A 15,152-nucleotide genomic window follows, 5' to 3' on the forward strand; every position below is an offset into this window, starting at 1 on the left:
ACACTCCAATTAACATGCTCACCTGTGTAATGTTCAAAACTTGGAATGTTCAACTTTCCCAGTCTTTTGTTGCCCCAGTCCCAGCGTGTCTTTTGGAACATGTTGCAGACTTTGAATTCAATAAATCAATCAATAAAGTGTATTAGTTTGAACATTAAATGTATTGTCATCGTAGTGTATTCAACTGAATATGTTAAAAAGGATTTTCAAATCATTCTAATTTTTTTAAATTTACGTTTTACACAATGTCCCCACTTCATTGGAATTGGGGTTTGTAGTACTAAATATTAATAATAATTTAAGCATAGCTGCTTGAAGTTTACTATGTTTTGTTACTAACTCAACCCTGACACCATCGATACCGGACGCCTTTCCATTCTTCAGGTTTGACTGTTTGTCCTGTAGCTCCTCAGTTAAGATCAGACAGTCCAAAGTATTTTGATTATTTTTTATTAGAATAGAGGAGAATAGAATAGCGCCTGCCAGAGGGCAACATGCTGAACAGATGAAAGCCGGGGTGTGAGCTGTCCATCACAATGTTTTTTGCGCTGTTCAGGCAGTGGGAGTTATACAATATAACAAGGATAACTCTCATATACAGTATAATAAGTATAACACTCCGAAGCAAATGCAGTATTATACAGTATCCTATAGGGAGCAGAGAGTACAACCGATGATCCTCTGTGCTGATTACTCTCTGAAGCCCCTTTCTGTCTCCTTCAGTGCAGCTGGCGTGCCACACTGTGATGCAGCAGCAGGCTCTCGATGGAAGAGTGTTAGATGTTCACCAAGGTTGAGAAGCTTCTCATTTAGGTTGTTCTTCCTGAGCACTCTGAGGAAGTGCAGGTCCAGGAACTTAAAGGTTTGGACCCTCTTTACACAGAAAACGTTGCTGTGAAGAGCTGGGTCTATGTGTGCTTCCTGGAGTCAAAGGGGATTTCCTTTGTTTTTGTGATGTTCAGTGCCAGGTTGTTCACTGAACACCACGTTGTCAAATTGAGGATCTAATTTATGCAGATTCGCTCCCCCCAAGATTAGTCCAACCACAGCTGTATGGTCTGCAAACTTGACGATGGTGTTTCCGTGGTGGGTTGGGCTACAGCCGTATGCGTAGAGGCAGTACAGCGGTGGTCTCAGCACAAACCTGTGTGCTAAGCCGGTGCGGAGTGTGCGAGTGGAGATGTGGGGGCCAAGTCGAGCCTGTATGTCTTACTTGCTTAAATGTGTGAAACTAAATGACACGTGCATAGTGCTCCTCTCTAATTTAAAGCTTTGTAAATGCATGAAGATTTGTTAAGGGTATTTCCCTCTTTCATTCTCGAGAGGCTGAGGATTTTTTAATGCCATTGGAAGCAGGCTACACCTGCCTAAAATCCATTTGCCATTTTCTGTTTAACGTTACTTACTTTAAAAGTTGTTTAATGTTTACATTTACTCGTTTTGTTGCTATTGTGAATATTCCTTAATACATTTGTTCTTAAAAATGTAGTTAAATGTGCCAAATCATTTTCGTAGCAGTGACATCTATGAAGTTGAGTCCTGATAGTAATTGAAATAGTTTTGAATTAGCGATCCAGACGTTTAAACCCACAAGAACGTCCATTGGCTGTGTGGCGGTCACGTGACGTAGTGCAGTCAGTTGCCGTGCCTCAAGCCAGCCCTGAGTGGAGCCTGTCTTCCCACAGCTTCAGTAGCGGATCTATCTGGAAAGCACTACACTAAACTGTCAATTAAAGAGGCCATCTTCTCATATTTTCGAGGACTAATTTTCATCATGGGCGATAAAAAGAGCCCCACAAGGTAAATGCAATCATCCGCCCACGAAATGTGATTGCTTTGTGCGTTTTGGTCTCTATATAAGGATGCGTCAGAGATCGTTTCTGCCCTTTTTCAGTTAGTATGCCACAGCTAGCAAGAACAGTGCAGTCACTATGGCGGCTTCTCGCTCCCTGTTACAGTCTCTTAACAGACAAAGGGATTTTTTTCCTGAAGAAACAACATGCACTGCAATAAGCTTTTGCGTCACGATTTGGGCTTTTGAACTGTCATTGTCAAAATGGGGTGTGTATAATGCTGGTTTCGTTAGCCGGCATGCTAAGTTTCGATGTCAAAAAATGACAAATCTTGTCTGACTGCGAGCCTCGTTGGCCATACAAAAACACGGTATGAAGCTGCGATATCGAGGGGAAATATTTCTAAAGGAGCTGCATTTGCTGGGACTCGACTCCCATTTTATTGACAACACAACAATCATTTCTGCTCTGATATGCAGCATGTATTTTACCGTAGCAAAACGTGTGTTGTTTTTCCACCTTCTCCTTTCTTGTTTGGCATGATATAAGCTGTAGTAACGTTAATATCTATCAGTACATTTACTTATAAAATGTGTCTATTTATTTAGGCCAAAAAGACAAGCCAAACAGACCGCTGACGAAGGCTTCTGGGACTGTAGCGTCTGCACCTTCAAGAACACTGCCGAGGCATTTAAATGCAGCATCTGCGATGTGAGGAAGGGCACATCCACAAGGTAAAATAGCGCCCCCTACACACACACACACACACACACGCACACGCACACCCTCTGTCTCGTCTGAGCGTCTCGATGTCTCCTAGTTGGCTGGTTAAAGCTGCAATGCAACTTATGGGAAGGACAACTTTCATTGACTGACCAAATAGGAACTCGTTAAAGGACACACTTACCAGCATCTCCTGCTATTGTGTGGATATCCAATCCCTCAACCTCTGAAACTTGCATTGCCCTTTCTCTATGCATATCTATAGGTAGGTTTGTGGCATCACTTTCAATGGGGGGTTGGGTGGGAAAAAGGGACAACTTGACATATTGGATGTACTTTGCACCATCTCAGTAACACTTAAAATTGCAGATAAGAAAGATAACGCATGAGTAGGGTGTACAAGAGATGAACATATTTTGGACGCTTAGAATATAACCCTTTTATATGAGTTTGTATTGTTTATCCATGTCTCCTGTAAAACACATTGAGTTTATGTATGCTAATGTGCCATACAAATACAATGTAATCGAATTTACCCCATAATGTTTATTTTACATTGACCATATTTCTTTGTCTATTGGGCTATCTCTTGTGCAAAGAAGTTTAAGCCTGTTGTTTCACACCTGACAAATTCGTGTTTTTTTTTAGAGGAATTCACTGTTTTCAAATTGAATTTATTGATTTGAAAATTGAATTTGACTTTTTCTCACTTTATTTTTATTTCATGTTTGTTTGTCTGCCCATAAAATGTTTATCCAGAAGCACAAAAAATTGGATTTACTAAAAAGATTCTTAATATCTTTATTCTGGTTTTCTTACCAAACATGCTTTCATTATGAAATAATTCAAAGGCGATCTCTTCTACGATATTATGTTGCGGAAGTGAATACAAAATCTTTAAGAATGACAATTAGGTAGGGATGTAACGATTCACTCAACTCCCAATACGATTCACGATTTATTTTACAAAAATGAGACTGAAGAAAAATTATGATTAAAAAAAGATTCTTTAATTTTTTTCATGAAAACCCCAATTTACCTCTTAATCCCTTTGGCTCGTTTGGTCGAGTAGGGCAACAAACCTGCTTGTTAGTGTGGTCTGGTCTCCGCAGCTGCCATGTGACAACCAACCTCCTCTGCTCTAGAGCTTCTGACGCTCACCATATTACTGCAGGGTCCGAAAGTAACTTTTTGACTCACAGGCCAAGGTGGCGGACAGAGGAAAAAATTCATCGGCCAAACATCTAACTGCCAAAATAGCAAATTGTGTTTTAGTATCACATCCACACCTGTTACAGTATATTTAAGAAAGCATTATGTTTTACTGAATCAATCACACACAGGTGGTCAATCTGTACAGCTGGTCTGGCTGTTTTTGTCTCAGCCCCACCCTGTCTTCCGCGGGCGCTTTTTTAAAATTATCCTACACTTTTAACATGAACAGACTGAACGTAACAGCAGCTGCAGCAATGTCTCCTGGCACTTGACTTTTCTTCATTTTCTGAATGCATACAACTTTAACACGCTGGTCTGGTGGGTTGGTCAAAGTAACCCACAACAAAAGTCTTACTCCTTTCCAGTTGAACATCTTGTTTGTTGCTTGAGACCAAATTTGTCTGGTAAAGGACATATCAGGATTGATGGTTGCTCCTTCCTGTTTGATTTAAGTCATACCTTAATTTGAATAGGTAATTATTTGTAATTTTTTGGCTGTTTGATGTATTGTCACAAAGTATTGGATAAAGTGGTGTGCTTGTAGCTAAATTATTGGCGCTTTAGACTATTTGGATTTAGGTGGGACAAAATTTTCATATGGCAGTCAGGGCTCTAGTCAACCAAAGAAAAAAATGGATGACAAAGTTGTTTTATAAAAAAACTGCACGTTAGCCTAATCGCTAGAGTTGGGATGTTTGTGTGGCAATTCAATTTTATCACAATTCTTGTTTGCCAATTCGATTTATATTGCGATTCTAAAGTATTGCAATCCAATTACTGCTATTTTATTTTTAAGCAAAAATTAAGTGAAATCATATAGTAGTATAAAGAATATTATGAATTATTTGTTTAAAAAGAAAAAAAAAACCTTTTATCATCCAGCCCTGGGGTGTCGCAAGACGCTTTTAGGGGGTTTGCGATATTCCTTCCAAAAACGTTTAAAAAGAGGAAATGGTTCAAAATAGTGGTGTGTGATAGAGCGATCTTATCTTAAAGGATTTGAATGTGTTGACGATCTTCCAAAGCAGAGAGATTGTAGAACCAGGCTCATGCGTTTATTTTATCATGCTGCAGTCTCCAGACAGACTCGTCTCCTCCTCCTCTTTGGCTCCACAGTGGAGCGGGATCATCGTTGAACATGAAGACAAAACTTAAGAGTTGGTCCGTAAAAACAACTCCATCCCGGTTATATACAACAGAGTTATTTCCAAACTGACAGGGGAAGGGCAAGAAACACTAAACTTAAGAATTTGCAAAGTGATGGTTTGTAGCCTCCTTCGGAGAGCAACACAACAATCTAAATGAGCCAGAGAGACATTCACAGCGTGCTGAGAGTCAGACAGAGCTTAGCTAAAGTCAATGATAGGAGATATAGCCCTAGTGTTTAAAATGTTGCTGTTGGGGTTTTCTGCTCTCTTGTTTTTTATCAAGTTACTCACAAGCCTCTTCACCTGAATCTTACCTATGTGATAACTGAAACAAGAATAAAGATAAAACCGCAAACGGTGATGAAGGGACCAAAGCACCCCGTGCATGTCGGCGTGTGTCGCAAGCCCGAGAGTGTGACCGCGGGAGTGCAGCCGCGACACGTGGCCAAGCAGCAGGCCTTACGTTTTGATTTGTGTAAAAGGAGCAAAACTAGCGTTCACTAGCATCATCGCTAAAGTACCTTAAAACTGTTGAATTACGTTTTAAACACAGTTACACAGATCACGTTAAAATAATAGCACACTTTAAATGAAAACATTTTGACTTCAGAACGCCATAAACCCCTCTTCCCGAAATGATGAAATGTCATGTTTGGTCGCATTAAGGATTTTGCAGAGTTTGATTACATTTCTGATTAACCCCTGTAACTTTAAAATTGAGCCCATAACGCTGTCCAAAGTATACAAGAGTTACAGCCACTTATGTATTATGGCAATGTGATTTGTGGATTTGCGCTTTTCAATGATGGATTGCCCTAAAATCAGACAGACTACAATGACAATGTGTCATGTGCCCATTAATGTATCTTGAATTTAGAGCATTATTAACCCCTGTTCCTGACATGATACCATGTCATATTTGGTAGCATTGGATGCAGGACTTCGCAGAGTTTCATTAGATATCTATTTATCCGCTGTAAGTTTAAAACTGAGCCAGATACACCGTGCTACATATACTGTACAAGAATTACAGCCACTTCAGTTTTTTTGTGCTGTGATTTCCAGTTTTTTTTTACCACAATATGGAAGCATTGCCTTAGTTTGCCGGGTGGTCTTGTTTGTTTTTGACCTCACAGTCCTGTAACTTTTTCACAACATCCGTCAGAGCGCCCCCTATCGTATTTCACTGAAAACACCAATTGCCGGAAAATCTCGTCAATGGCTGGGAAGTGTTGCATTCCAATTGACGGAAAATCTGGTCAATGGTGGGGAATGAGTTAATAAAAAATGTCAGTTTTCATGTACTGCATTTCCATGCAGCCTGTCTCATCTGCCTGTGTTTCTAACGTTCAGAATCCCTCACGCTCAGGGTCTTATGTGTGCTAAGTCTGATCTGATTGGGCGATCTTGTTGTGGTAAGTCGTTCAGCATGGTTCTCGAAAATGTTACTCCCCTTTTACCACATCAGTGTCATCATTGCAGTGCGATATTACCCTTTCAACGAGGGGAGCTAGGGACCGTAATTCCAAGTCAGTCACACTTCTCTGAAATCAAATTTTCCACTTAGGAAGCAACACAGATTGACAATCAATCTCACATGCTGTTATATAGACAACAGGTGGAAATTACAGGCAATTAGCAAGACATCCCCAATTAAGTAAGTAACGTTTATTTATAGAGCACCTTTCACAGATAAGGATCACAAAGTGCTTTACAACAATAAAAGGCGATTAACAGTTAAAAACAGAATCTGACAAAATTTGACTTTGATTCTGCAAGAAGTTGAAGTTGGCCATACCTAAGAGGTCTATTAGGGACATACGGGTGGAGAAGATCGGCTATGTACCTGGGTGTTTGACCACGCAGAGCTTTAAAAGTGAGCAGCAGTATTTTAAAATGAATGCGATAAAAGATCAGGAGCCAATGAAGGGAGGATAGGACAGAGGTGATGTGGGATCTACGGTTTGTATCTGTTAAAAGGCGAGCAGCTGCATTCTGGACACTCTGGACTCGGTTTAAAGAGGACTGACTAAGACAGGTAAAAAGAGCATTACAATAATCTAAACGATAAAGATAAAAGCATGTAAAATCATTTCTGGTTCCACTTTTGAAACCATACATTTATGTTTGGCTATATTGCGTAGGTGGAAGTAGCATGAACGCGTTAGCTGGCTGACATGATTGTCTAAAGCTAGTGATTGGTCAAAAGACAAACCAAGATTCCGAAGGGAAGGTTTTACACAGAAGGCCCCAGTGTGCTGCGTAATGGATGGTATCCATTTTTGGGGAGCAAGAATAAGGGCTTCTGTTTTGCTTGCATTTAGTTGCAGGCAGTTTTCAGATGTCCAGATTTTAATGGCCTGCAAACAGTCATTAAAAATTGATGATTTGTTTCTCTTCTGGTTTAACTGAATAAGTTAATTGTATGTCATCAGCATACAAATGGTATGACATCCCACTGAAACGGCTGATTATCTGACCCAGAGGCAACAAAGGGCAGTTTGGTGATGGGCCTGTAATTAGTTGGAAGGGTGGGGTCAAGATTAGTTTTTTTCAGCAGAGGCTGGATTATGGCATGCTTAAAAAGAGTGGGGATGGAACCTGTTGAAAAGAGGAGATTATTATGATATCAACAATTGAGGGTCCAATTGTTTGAAAAACGTTATAAATCAAAGATGGAGGGAGAAAGTCAAAAGGGCCACGAGAGGGCTTAACTTTTTGCAACAAAGCTGTAACCTCCTCCAGGGAAAATGAATTTAAGATTGTGACATTAGGAGCACTAGCAAGAAGGAAGATGGGAGGATTGGGGGATCTTGGCTCTGATTCCGCTGATTTTATCAACAAAGAATTTTAGAAAATTATTGCAGTTGGCGTGGGAAAGCAGGCACTTGTGGAGTGGTAGAAGAGACTATAGCGTTCATGGTGTCAAAGAGAAATTTTGAATTTCTTTTGTTGGTTGCGATGAGGTTGGCAAAGTATGTTGTTCTTGCCACCCTAATCATTTCATTGAGCTCTATCAGCAAGTCTTTAAGATGGAGCTGGTGGAACAGTAGTTTAATGGATTTCCATAAACACTCTATCTTCCTACATTTACGCCTAAAACAGCGAACTGACGTCAATCCAAGGGGAGGATTTCACAATAGAAGGCTTTTTATATTTGAGGGGAGCAACTATATTAAGAACAAAGGAGCACTTGCTGTGAAAGAGTTGCATCAGGGTTTGCACATCTTCACAGTCAGACAGACCATGTGGATCAGATAAATCAGTGAATTTTTCAGCTGTTTGTTCGTTGATGATGCGCCTGGAATGTGACGAAGACTTGTGTGGTAGCAGGTCAAGAGTACAAGACATCTCAAATAGGACACTTATGATCACTGACCAGGAAATCCTCAAGACAAAACTTGTCAATTGTTAGTCAATGCGTAAAAACCAGGTCCAGAGTATGCCCTGCTGTATGTGTGGGCCCAGAGACATGTTTAAAATATAACATTTTGGTCAATTCTAAAAAAGCTGATGGAGCCTTACAAGTAGCGTCATCAATATTTTTTCACAGATCATTTTACGTTTGTTTGGGACTTTTGGTTTATTTTGGATTCATAAAGGGGTAAACTGAAGTGATGTTTGTGTTACAAGCCACAGTGTTTTCATGTCTTTTATATTTCTCAATGTCCGCGGTGTTGTGTTGTAAAAAATAAACGTGCGCCTGCGCAAATAAGGTGCAGTAATCAGAAACCAGGATACTATTATTGATCATGTATACAGGAATATAAATAAACAGGATTTTCTGTAAGCATGTAAAAGTAATATCCCGAATATGATTAAAACTGGGATAAGGCTCATAACTGGGATACTTTAAGCCTGGTTCACACGGCAGGTTAATTACGCCGATTTTGGCCCCGATTCTCCCTTTCCGATAATCTTAAAGACGCCCGATCATCATAAAATAATCTTATAAGATCATCCTGCCGTATGTGGTGTGTTCAGACCGTTCACGTCTGGTCTGAAGAATGTCGGGACCGCTCCGATCTCAAATCGAGGATATTCAACATGTTGGATTGTTTTGGCCCGATCTCTCATGTGTGGTGTCCCCCGAGGAGAAAACGAGCACGAGCCTGTTTAATGTGACGCATAGCCAATCAGAAAGCGAGGTGACATAGTAGTACAGTTCATGCTCCCGTTGTCTCCACTCCTTTGACCGACGCCTCTTTTTAAAACGTATTTTTCAGATAAAAACAGCACAAACGATCCCTATTATATCCTCTTCGTCCGTTTGCGAGATTTCCCGTCTGATCGGGGGATGTTCACGAGTGAAATCGGTTCGTGTGTGGTGTGTTGATGTTGCCGTGTGGCCACACCACACACTGTACAACCAAAACTGTAAAACCTCAGATTATTTATCACCATGTGTGTGGTCTCTAAAGTTTGGGAAATCGGCCGACAATTTTAAAATCCTGTCGTGTGAACCAGCCTTAAGTCCATGAAAACTCACTCATTCGGAATATGCATGGCTGCTCGTTTATGTTGCGCAATTGAATGAGCTGCTTTGTTTATTTGATTATTTGTCTGAATTGTGCTGGACCAGGGTCAAAACATGCTCCAAAGTTTATATTTAACACTCACAGGGCACTGTGAGTGTTTTATATATATATATATATATATATATATATATATATATATATATATATATATGACTATAGGCCATATATAGCCTATAGTCTCTCTTTCCCCATGTAGTTCCATTAAAAAAATATTTTTTTTTTTAAATCCAACGTAAATTGGTCTTTAAGATTAGTGTTCATCCTCACAGCTATTTTACCTGCTTTTTTTGTATACATCCAGTAAAATACAGGATGTGTTACTTTGAATTTTCTTTAATGTTCTTAAACTTGTATGGTATTAAGAGCAATCACATCCCAAATGTTTATTGATATACTTATAACCATACAACTTCTATTTAGAAGGGCTAGTGTTTAAAATACAAATTTATTGTCTTCCATTTTAGTAATCCCATGGTAATAAAGATCTTATGTAATCTTAATGATGTAATGTAATCTTTGATTCAGTACAGATCAGAGACAGTCACCTGTGAGACTCCTTTTGTCCTGGTCTGGCCATAGTCTATCAATGATTGTTACCTGACAGCACATCGGGTCAGAGGAGGATAAACATCAGAAGCATGATGATGTTGTGTTGTCCAGGAAATCCATTGCAAGTCCATTGAATTAAATCTGTTTACAATTTGTATGCAACCCTGAACTTCATAACACTGTATATACATGAATACATAATATTTACTTCAGAGTAACTTCAGTCTACTTTCTGTTTCGCAAAAGGCAGAACTATGTCTTTGGCTGCATGTGCAGTAATCTAAAAAAAAGGTGTCATTGAAAAACACACCATCTCGACAAGGCACATTGAAACCACGTTTATTATACATGTATAAAAATAGACATTCGATTTTTGCTATGCACTTATGTACCAAGATGAATTCATGTCTAACAAAGGCAGAAACATTAATAACTTGTCATGCAGAGCAAAGTCATGAAAGCCCTGCTGGAGAAAACAGCATCCGACTTCAAGGAAGGAGCTCTTTGTCGTCCCTCCCAAGAAGCCTATGACTTCATTAAACAAATGGAGGAGCTCTTTAGGATCACGACTGGTTCCTCCCTTAAGGAGCTCCCCATTGCAGTGTGTCTTGGAGAAAAAAGCTCAGTCACTCTCCAGCAGGCTTCCATCATGCTGTGAAGTACAAGAAAAAATCTACAAAAGATTTATACACCTGAGCGTGCTCCAGCATCTAGCCAACATCACTGCTAGTAAGAGGAAACTCTTACTAGCACACAGCCAGCATCACTAGTCTGCAGCGGAACAGAACATCACTTGTCCCCAGCAATCCTGACCTGCAGTATCAGTGGTCCTCACCATGCGGCATCATAGAAGTAGGAGTCCTTGAAAAGTATTTATTCAATTAGTATGATTATTTAAATAACTCATATAACATATTCAATATGACTGCTTAAGTAATATCACAGTATAATACATCATTGAACACCTTGTCAGGTTTTTTATAACTCACCATGGTCCGTTCATAGGAAACCAGTCCTGTGGCATCACTGCTCCAAATCCGACAGTAGTTCACTTACACCCTAATTAGATTACATAATTAGTGTAATTGCTTGTATAACAGACTACAGAGACCATGGACATACGTCTATGACAGAGACTGTGAGAGAACGTTGCTATCGTTATGTTAGCTGCAAACACGGAGAGAGTGAACGGAGAAAAGCCGACCGTTTGACCGGATCAGGTGTTCCCGACTGGGTCGTATGGATCACGGATCAACTGTGTGCTGACTAAAAGTTAAAAGGGGCACGCCGCGCTCGTGTGCTGAAGTGTCTGTGTCAGACTGAGAGTGCAGCAGAGAGAGGAGCAGGTAGCTGCAGCTACATTAAACGTGTTTTATACTCATAGCAAAGTTTTTATGACGCAAATAACCCCCCAAAAAACTTAACGAAGCCTCGAGGCAGCAAAAATTCCTCTATTAATTTTTGTAATCGAATTATTCAAGGAATCGTTTCAGCTCTAAAATGAAGTCAGAAATATGGTTAGAATGAATTTGATTGCAATAAATGCACTGTCCAGCTGCGAGTTGCACTCGTGTGAAGTGAGGGGTGAGGTATAAACATAAATATACCTCTAAACACTCATGGGTTACCTTTAGGATCTGTGTGGACATTTAGGGTACATCCCAAGTTTCTTATTTGCAGTCTCCTCGGCCGAACCAGAAGTAGTTCCAAAGCCGCCATGTTGAGGATCGTCCCAAAGCTCTTATAGCGAACGGAGGAGAGAGGATCGAGGAGAGAGGAGGCTGATCCGAGGAGCGATGACTGAGGAGACACGAGAGCTGACTTCACGGAAGTCTTTTCACTGACAGACATGCCCCCTTCTCGTATATCACTCACTCATTGGACGCTGCAGAGGATCAGACTTCAGTGAAACTCCTCAACATGAGCAGAGTTTAATACCGGAGAAAAGACGGACATTAAAAAGAGGCTAAACGGAGCGTCGGACATTTAAACCGATGATGAACATCAGTGAGTTTGTAAAGAGTCGCTCTGTGATGAGCTGGGATTAAAAAGAGTCTGACATGAAGAGGAGTCCGTTTTATATTCTCACTTATTTATCTTCTGAACGTTTCATCATTTAGATTCTAATCAATCATTTTCAGTATCCTGACACATAAATATCTGTTTATAAAATACAGAGTTCGTTGTCTAAATACAGGCTAGGTCAAGTCAAAACTGTTTAATAATAATAAATAATTATAGACAATTCAAAATGAAATCTTTGAGTCAGTAGAAACTGTCCTTTTGGTTATGAGTAGACTGCAGGTTGTTCTTCAGGTGTTTTTTTTATCAGGTAAAGACACTAAACACTGTAACTGTGTTTGATTAGAAATAATACAGTGCGTGTTTGTGGACATAAACAGCTGTTCGGCTGATTGACAGCTGAACGTGATCAGCTGATGTCGCGTCATGTGACGCTGTCGAGGAAACAACGTCTCATGTGTCTTAAAGCTGATTTCCTCGGTCCTCTCTCCTCGGCTTCGTTTCCTCCGTGCATCTCTGGTGGGCGGGACTAAGACGCAAGTGGAGGAGACAACTCGGAGGACACTCGGTGCAAATAAGGGAAGTGAGATTGAGCCTTAGTCGTCTGATGGACATAAAGCGGACGAGAGCATCACTTCTGCTGCTCATTAGTATGTCTGTATTTGGGGTTTTCTGTTTTGTATACAGTTGAAGGTCTTATATGGCAATGTTGTTTTATCCAATTGTTATTGTCCATGTGCTAGATCTAGTTAATGTTATAATCAATGGACTGACTAGTTGTTTTTTCTTGTTAACAATGTTTTCCTTTAAAAATGTGTGTAAATCTTTAAACGCAGTTTTCTCAAAATGAGTTTTCTCTGTCTGAAATCTCTCAGATGCACCTATATACACCAAACTTTCCAGTCTTCTGCCTAGCTAAATTATGAAGACTTTTCCAGTGGGATTTGTGAAAATATTATTCCTAAGATAATTTATGTAACATTTTATTCCAAGAAACATGGCGAAAATCGTATTTTTAAGGCTATTGACAGTATATTCTGTTCTACAGGATAACAAAAGTACACTCAACAAAAATATAAACGCAACACTTTTGTTTTTGCTCCCATTTGTCATGAGATGGACTCAAAGATCTAAAATTCATTCCAGATACACAATATTACCATTTCTCTCAAACATTGTTCATAAATCTGTCTAAATGTGTGATAGTGAGCACTTTTGCTTTGCTGAGACAATCCATCCCACCTCACAGGTGTGCCACATCAAGATGCTCATCAGACACCATGATTAGTGCACAGGTGTACCTTATACTGCCCACAATAAAAGGCCACCCTGAAATGTGCAGTTTTTGCTTTATTGAGGGTCTGGGGACTCAGAACCAGTCAGTATCTGGTGTGACCACCATTTGCCTCATGCAGTGCAACACATCTTCTTCGCATAGAGTTTATCAGATTGTCAATTGTGGCCTGTGGAATGTTGGTCCACTCCTCTTCAATGGCTGTGCGAAGTTGCTGGATATTAGTGGGAACTGGTACGCGCTGTCGTATACGCCGGTCAAGCACATCCCAAACATGCTCAATGGGTGACATGTCCGGTGAGTATGCTGGCCATGCAAGAACTGGGACATTTTCAGCTTCCAAGAATTGTGTACAGATCCTTGCAACATGGGGCCGTGCATTATCTTGCTGAAACATGAGGTGATGTTCATGGATGTATGGCACAACAATGGGCCTCAGGATCTCATCACGGTATCTCTGTGCATTCAAAATGCCATCAATAAAATGCACCTGTGTTCTTCGTCCATAACAGATGCCTGCCCATACCATAACCCCACCACCACCATGGGCCACTCGATCCACAACATTGACATCAGCAAAGCGCTCACCCACACGACGCCACACACGCTGTCTGCCATCTGCCCTGAACAATGTAAACCGAGATTCATCCGTGAAGAGAACACCTCTCCAACGTGCCAGACGCCATCGAATGTGAGCATTTGCCCACTCAAGTCTGTTACGGCGACGATCTGGAGTCAGGTTAAGACCCCGATGAGGACGACGAGCATGCAGTTGAGCTTCCCTGAGACGGTTTCTGACAGTTTGTGCAGAAATTCTTTGGTTATGCAAACCAATTGTTTCAGCAGCTGTCTGAGTAGCTGGTCTCAGACGATCTTGGAGGTGAACCTGCTGGATGTGGAGGTCCTGGGCTGGTGTGGTTACACGTGGTCTGCGGTTGTGAGGCCGGTTGGATGTACTGCCATATTCTCTGAAACGCCTTTGGAGACGGCTTATGGTGGAGAAATGAACATTCAATGCCCGAGCAACAGATCTGGTTGACATTCCTGCTGTCAGCATGCCAATTGCACGCTCCCTCAATGCTTGCGCCATCTGTGGCATTTTGCTGTGAGACAAAACTGCACATTTCAGAGTGGCCTTTTATTGTGGGCAGTATAAGGTACACCTGTGCACTAATCATGGTGTCTGATGAGCATCTTGATGTGGCACACCTGTGAGGTGGGATGGATTGTCTCAGCAAAGCAAAAGTGCTCACTATCACACATTTAGACAGATTTATGAACAATGTTTGAGAGAAATGGTAATATTGTGTATCTGGAATGAATTTTAGATCTTTGAGTCCATCTCATGACAAATGGGAGCAAAAACAAAAGTGTTGCGTTTATATTTTTGTTGAGTGTAGATATCCATAAATCCCTTTAAAAAAAATTATAATTCTTTTTTTTTAATCTAATATGTCAACAAAATGAAGAAGAAATTTTGAACCTGGCTTTATCACATGAACAGATTTTGTTTTTCAAAAATATATGCACATTTGCGCATATTTAGTTAGATAGTGCCTAATTTGCATATTTAAACATTAAAACTTGCAATACATTTTTTTCTGATCTTTGCTTAAGTAATGAACTGAAAAAGTTTCATGGGGATATATTGTTTGAAAAAAATCCCTATTCACCGGTCGTGTCTCGCCAAAAGCGACAAAAATTTGCCCCATTCAAAGCAGATGGCAAAAATTCAAATTCTAGAATGTAACTGCCAAAAACTTTTTGGAAACATACTTGTAAATCGCGATCCTGAAGTCATTGTTGCTCACATTTACCAAAAAAAAGAAAGCTCAGTGTCCTCTCACTCATAAAGCAAAAAATAAAACAA

The 15,152-nt window shown here is 40.3% G+C and overlaps 1 protein-coding gene across 2 annotated transcripts in view; it reads left to right on the forward strand.

The window, feature by feature from the left end:
• The first annotated feature begins 1,621 nt into the window (after positions 1 to 1,621).
• Positions 1,622 to 15,152, forward strand: part of rybpb (RING1 and YY1 binding protein b) — a 43,644-nt gene continuing 30,113 nt past the window's right edge. Inside the window, exons 1-2 of one of the 2 annotated variants that reach the window (XM_079341496.1) lie at positions 1,622 to 1,800; positions 2,402 to 2,527. In XM_079341496.1, coding sequence (XP_079197622.1) covers positions 1,775 to 1,800; positions 2,402 to 2,527 — 152 coding nt within the window. In that variant the 5' untranslated portion in view covers positions 1,622 to 1,774. Of the gene's footprint in view, positions 1,801 to 1,836; positions 2,062 to 2,401; positions 2,528 to 15,152 lie in introns of those variants that run through there. The other variant, XM_079341497.1, reaches the window with a different exon arrangement.

Source organism: Symphodus melops, assembly GCF_947650265.1.
Source record: "Symphodus melops genome assembly, chromosome: 4".
NCBI lineage: Eukaryota > Metazoa > Chordata > Actinopteri > Labriformes > Labridae > Symphodus > Symphodus melops.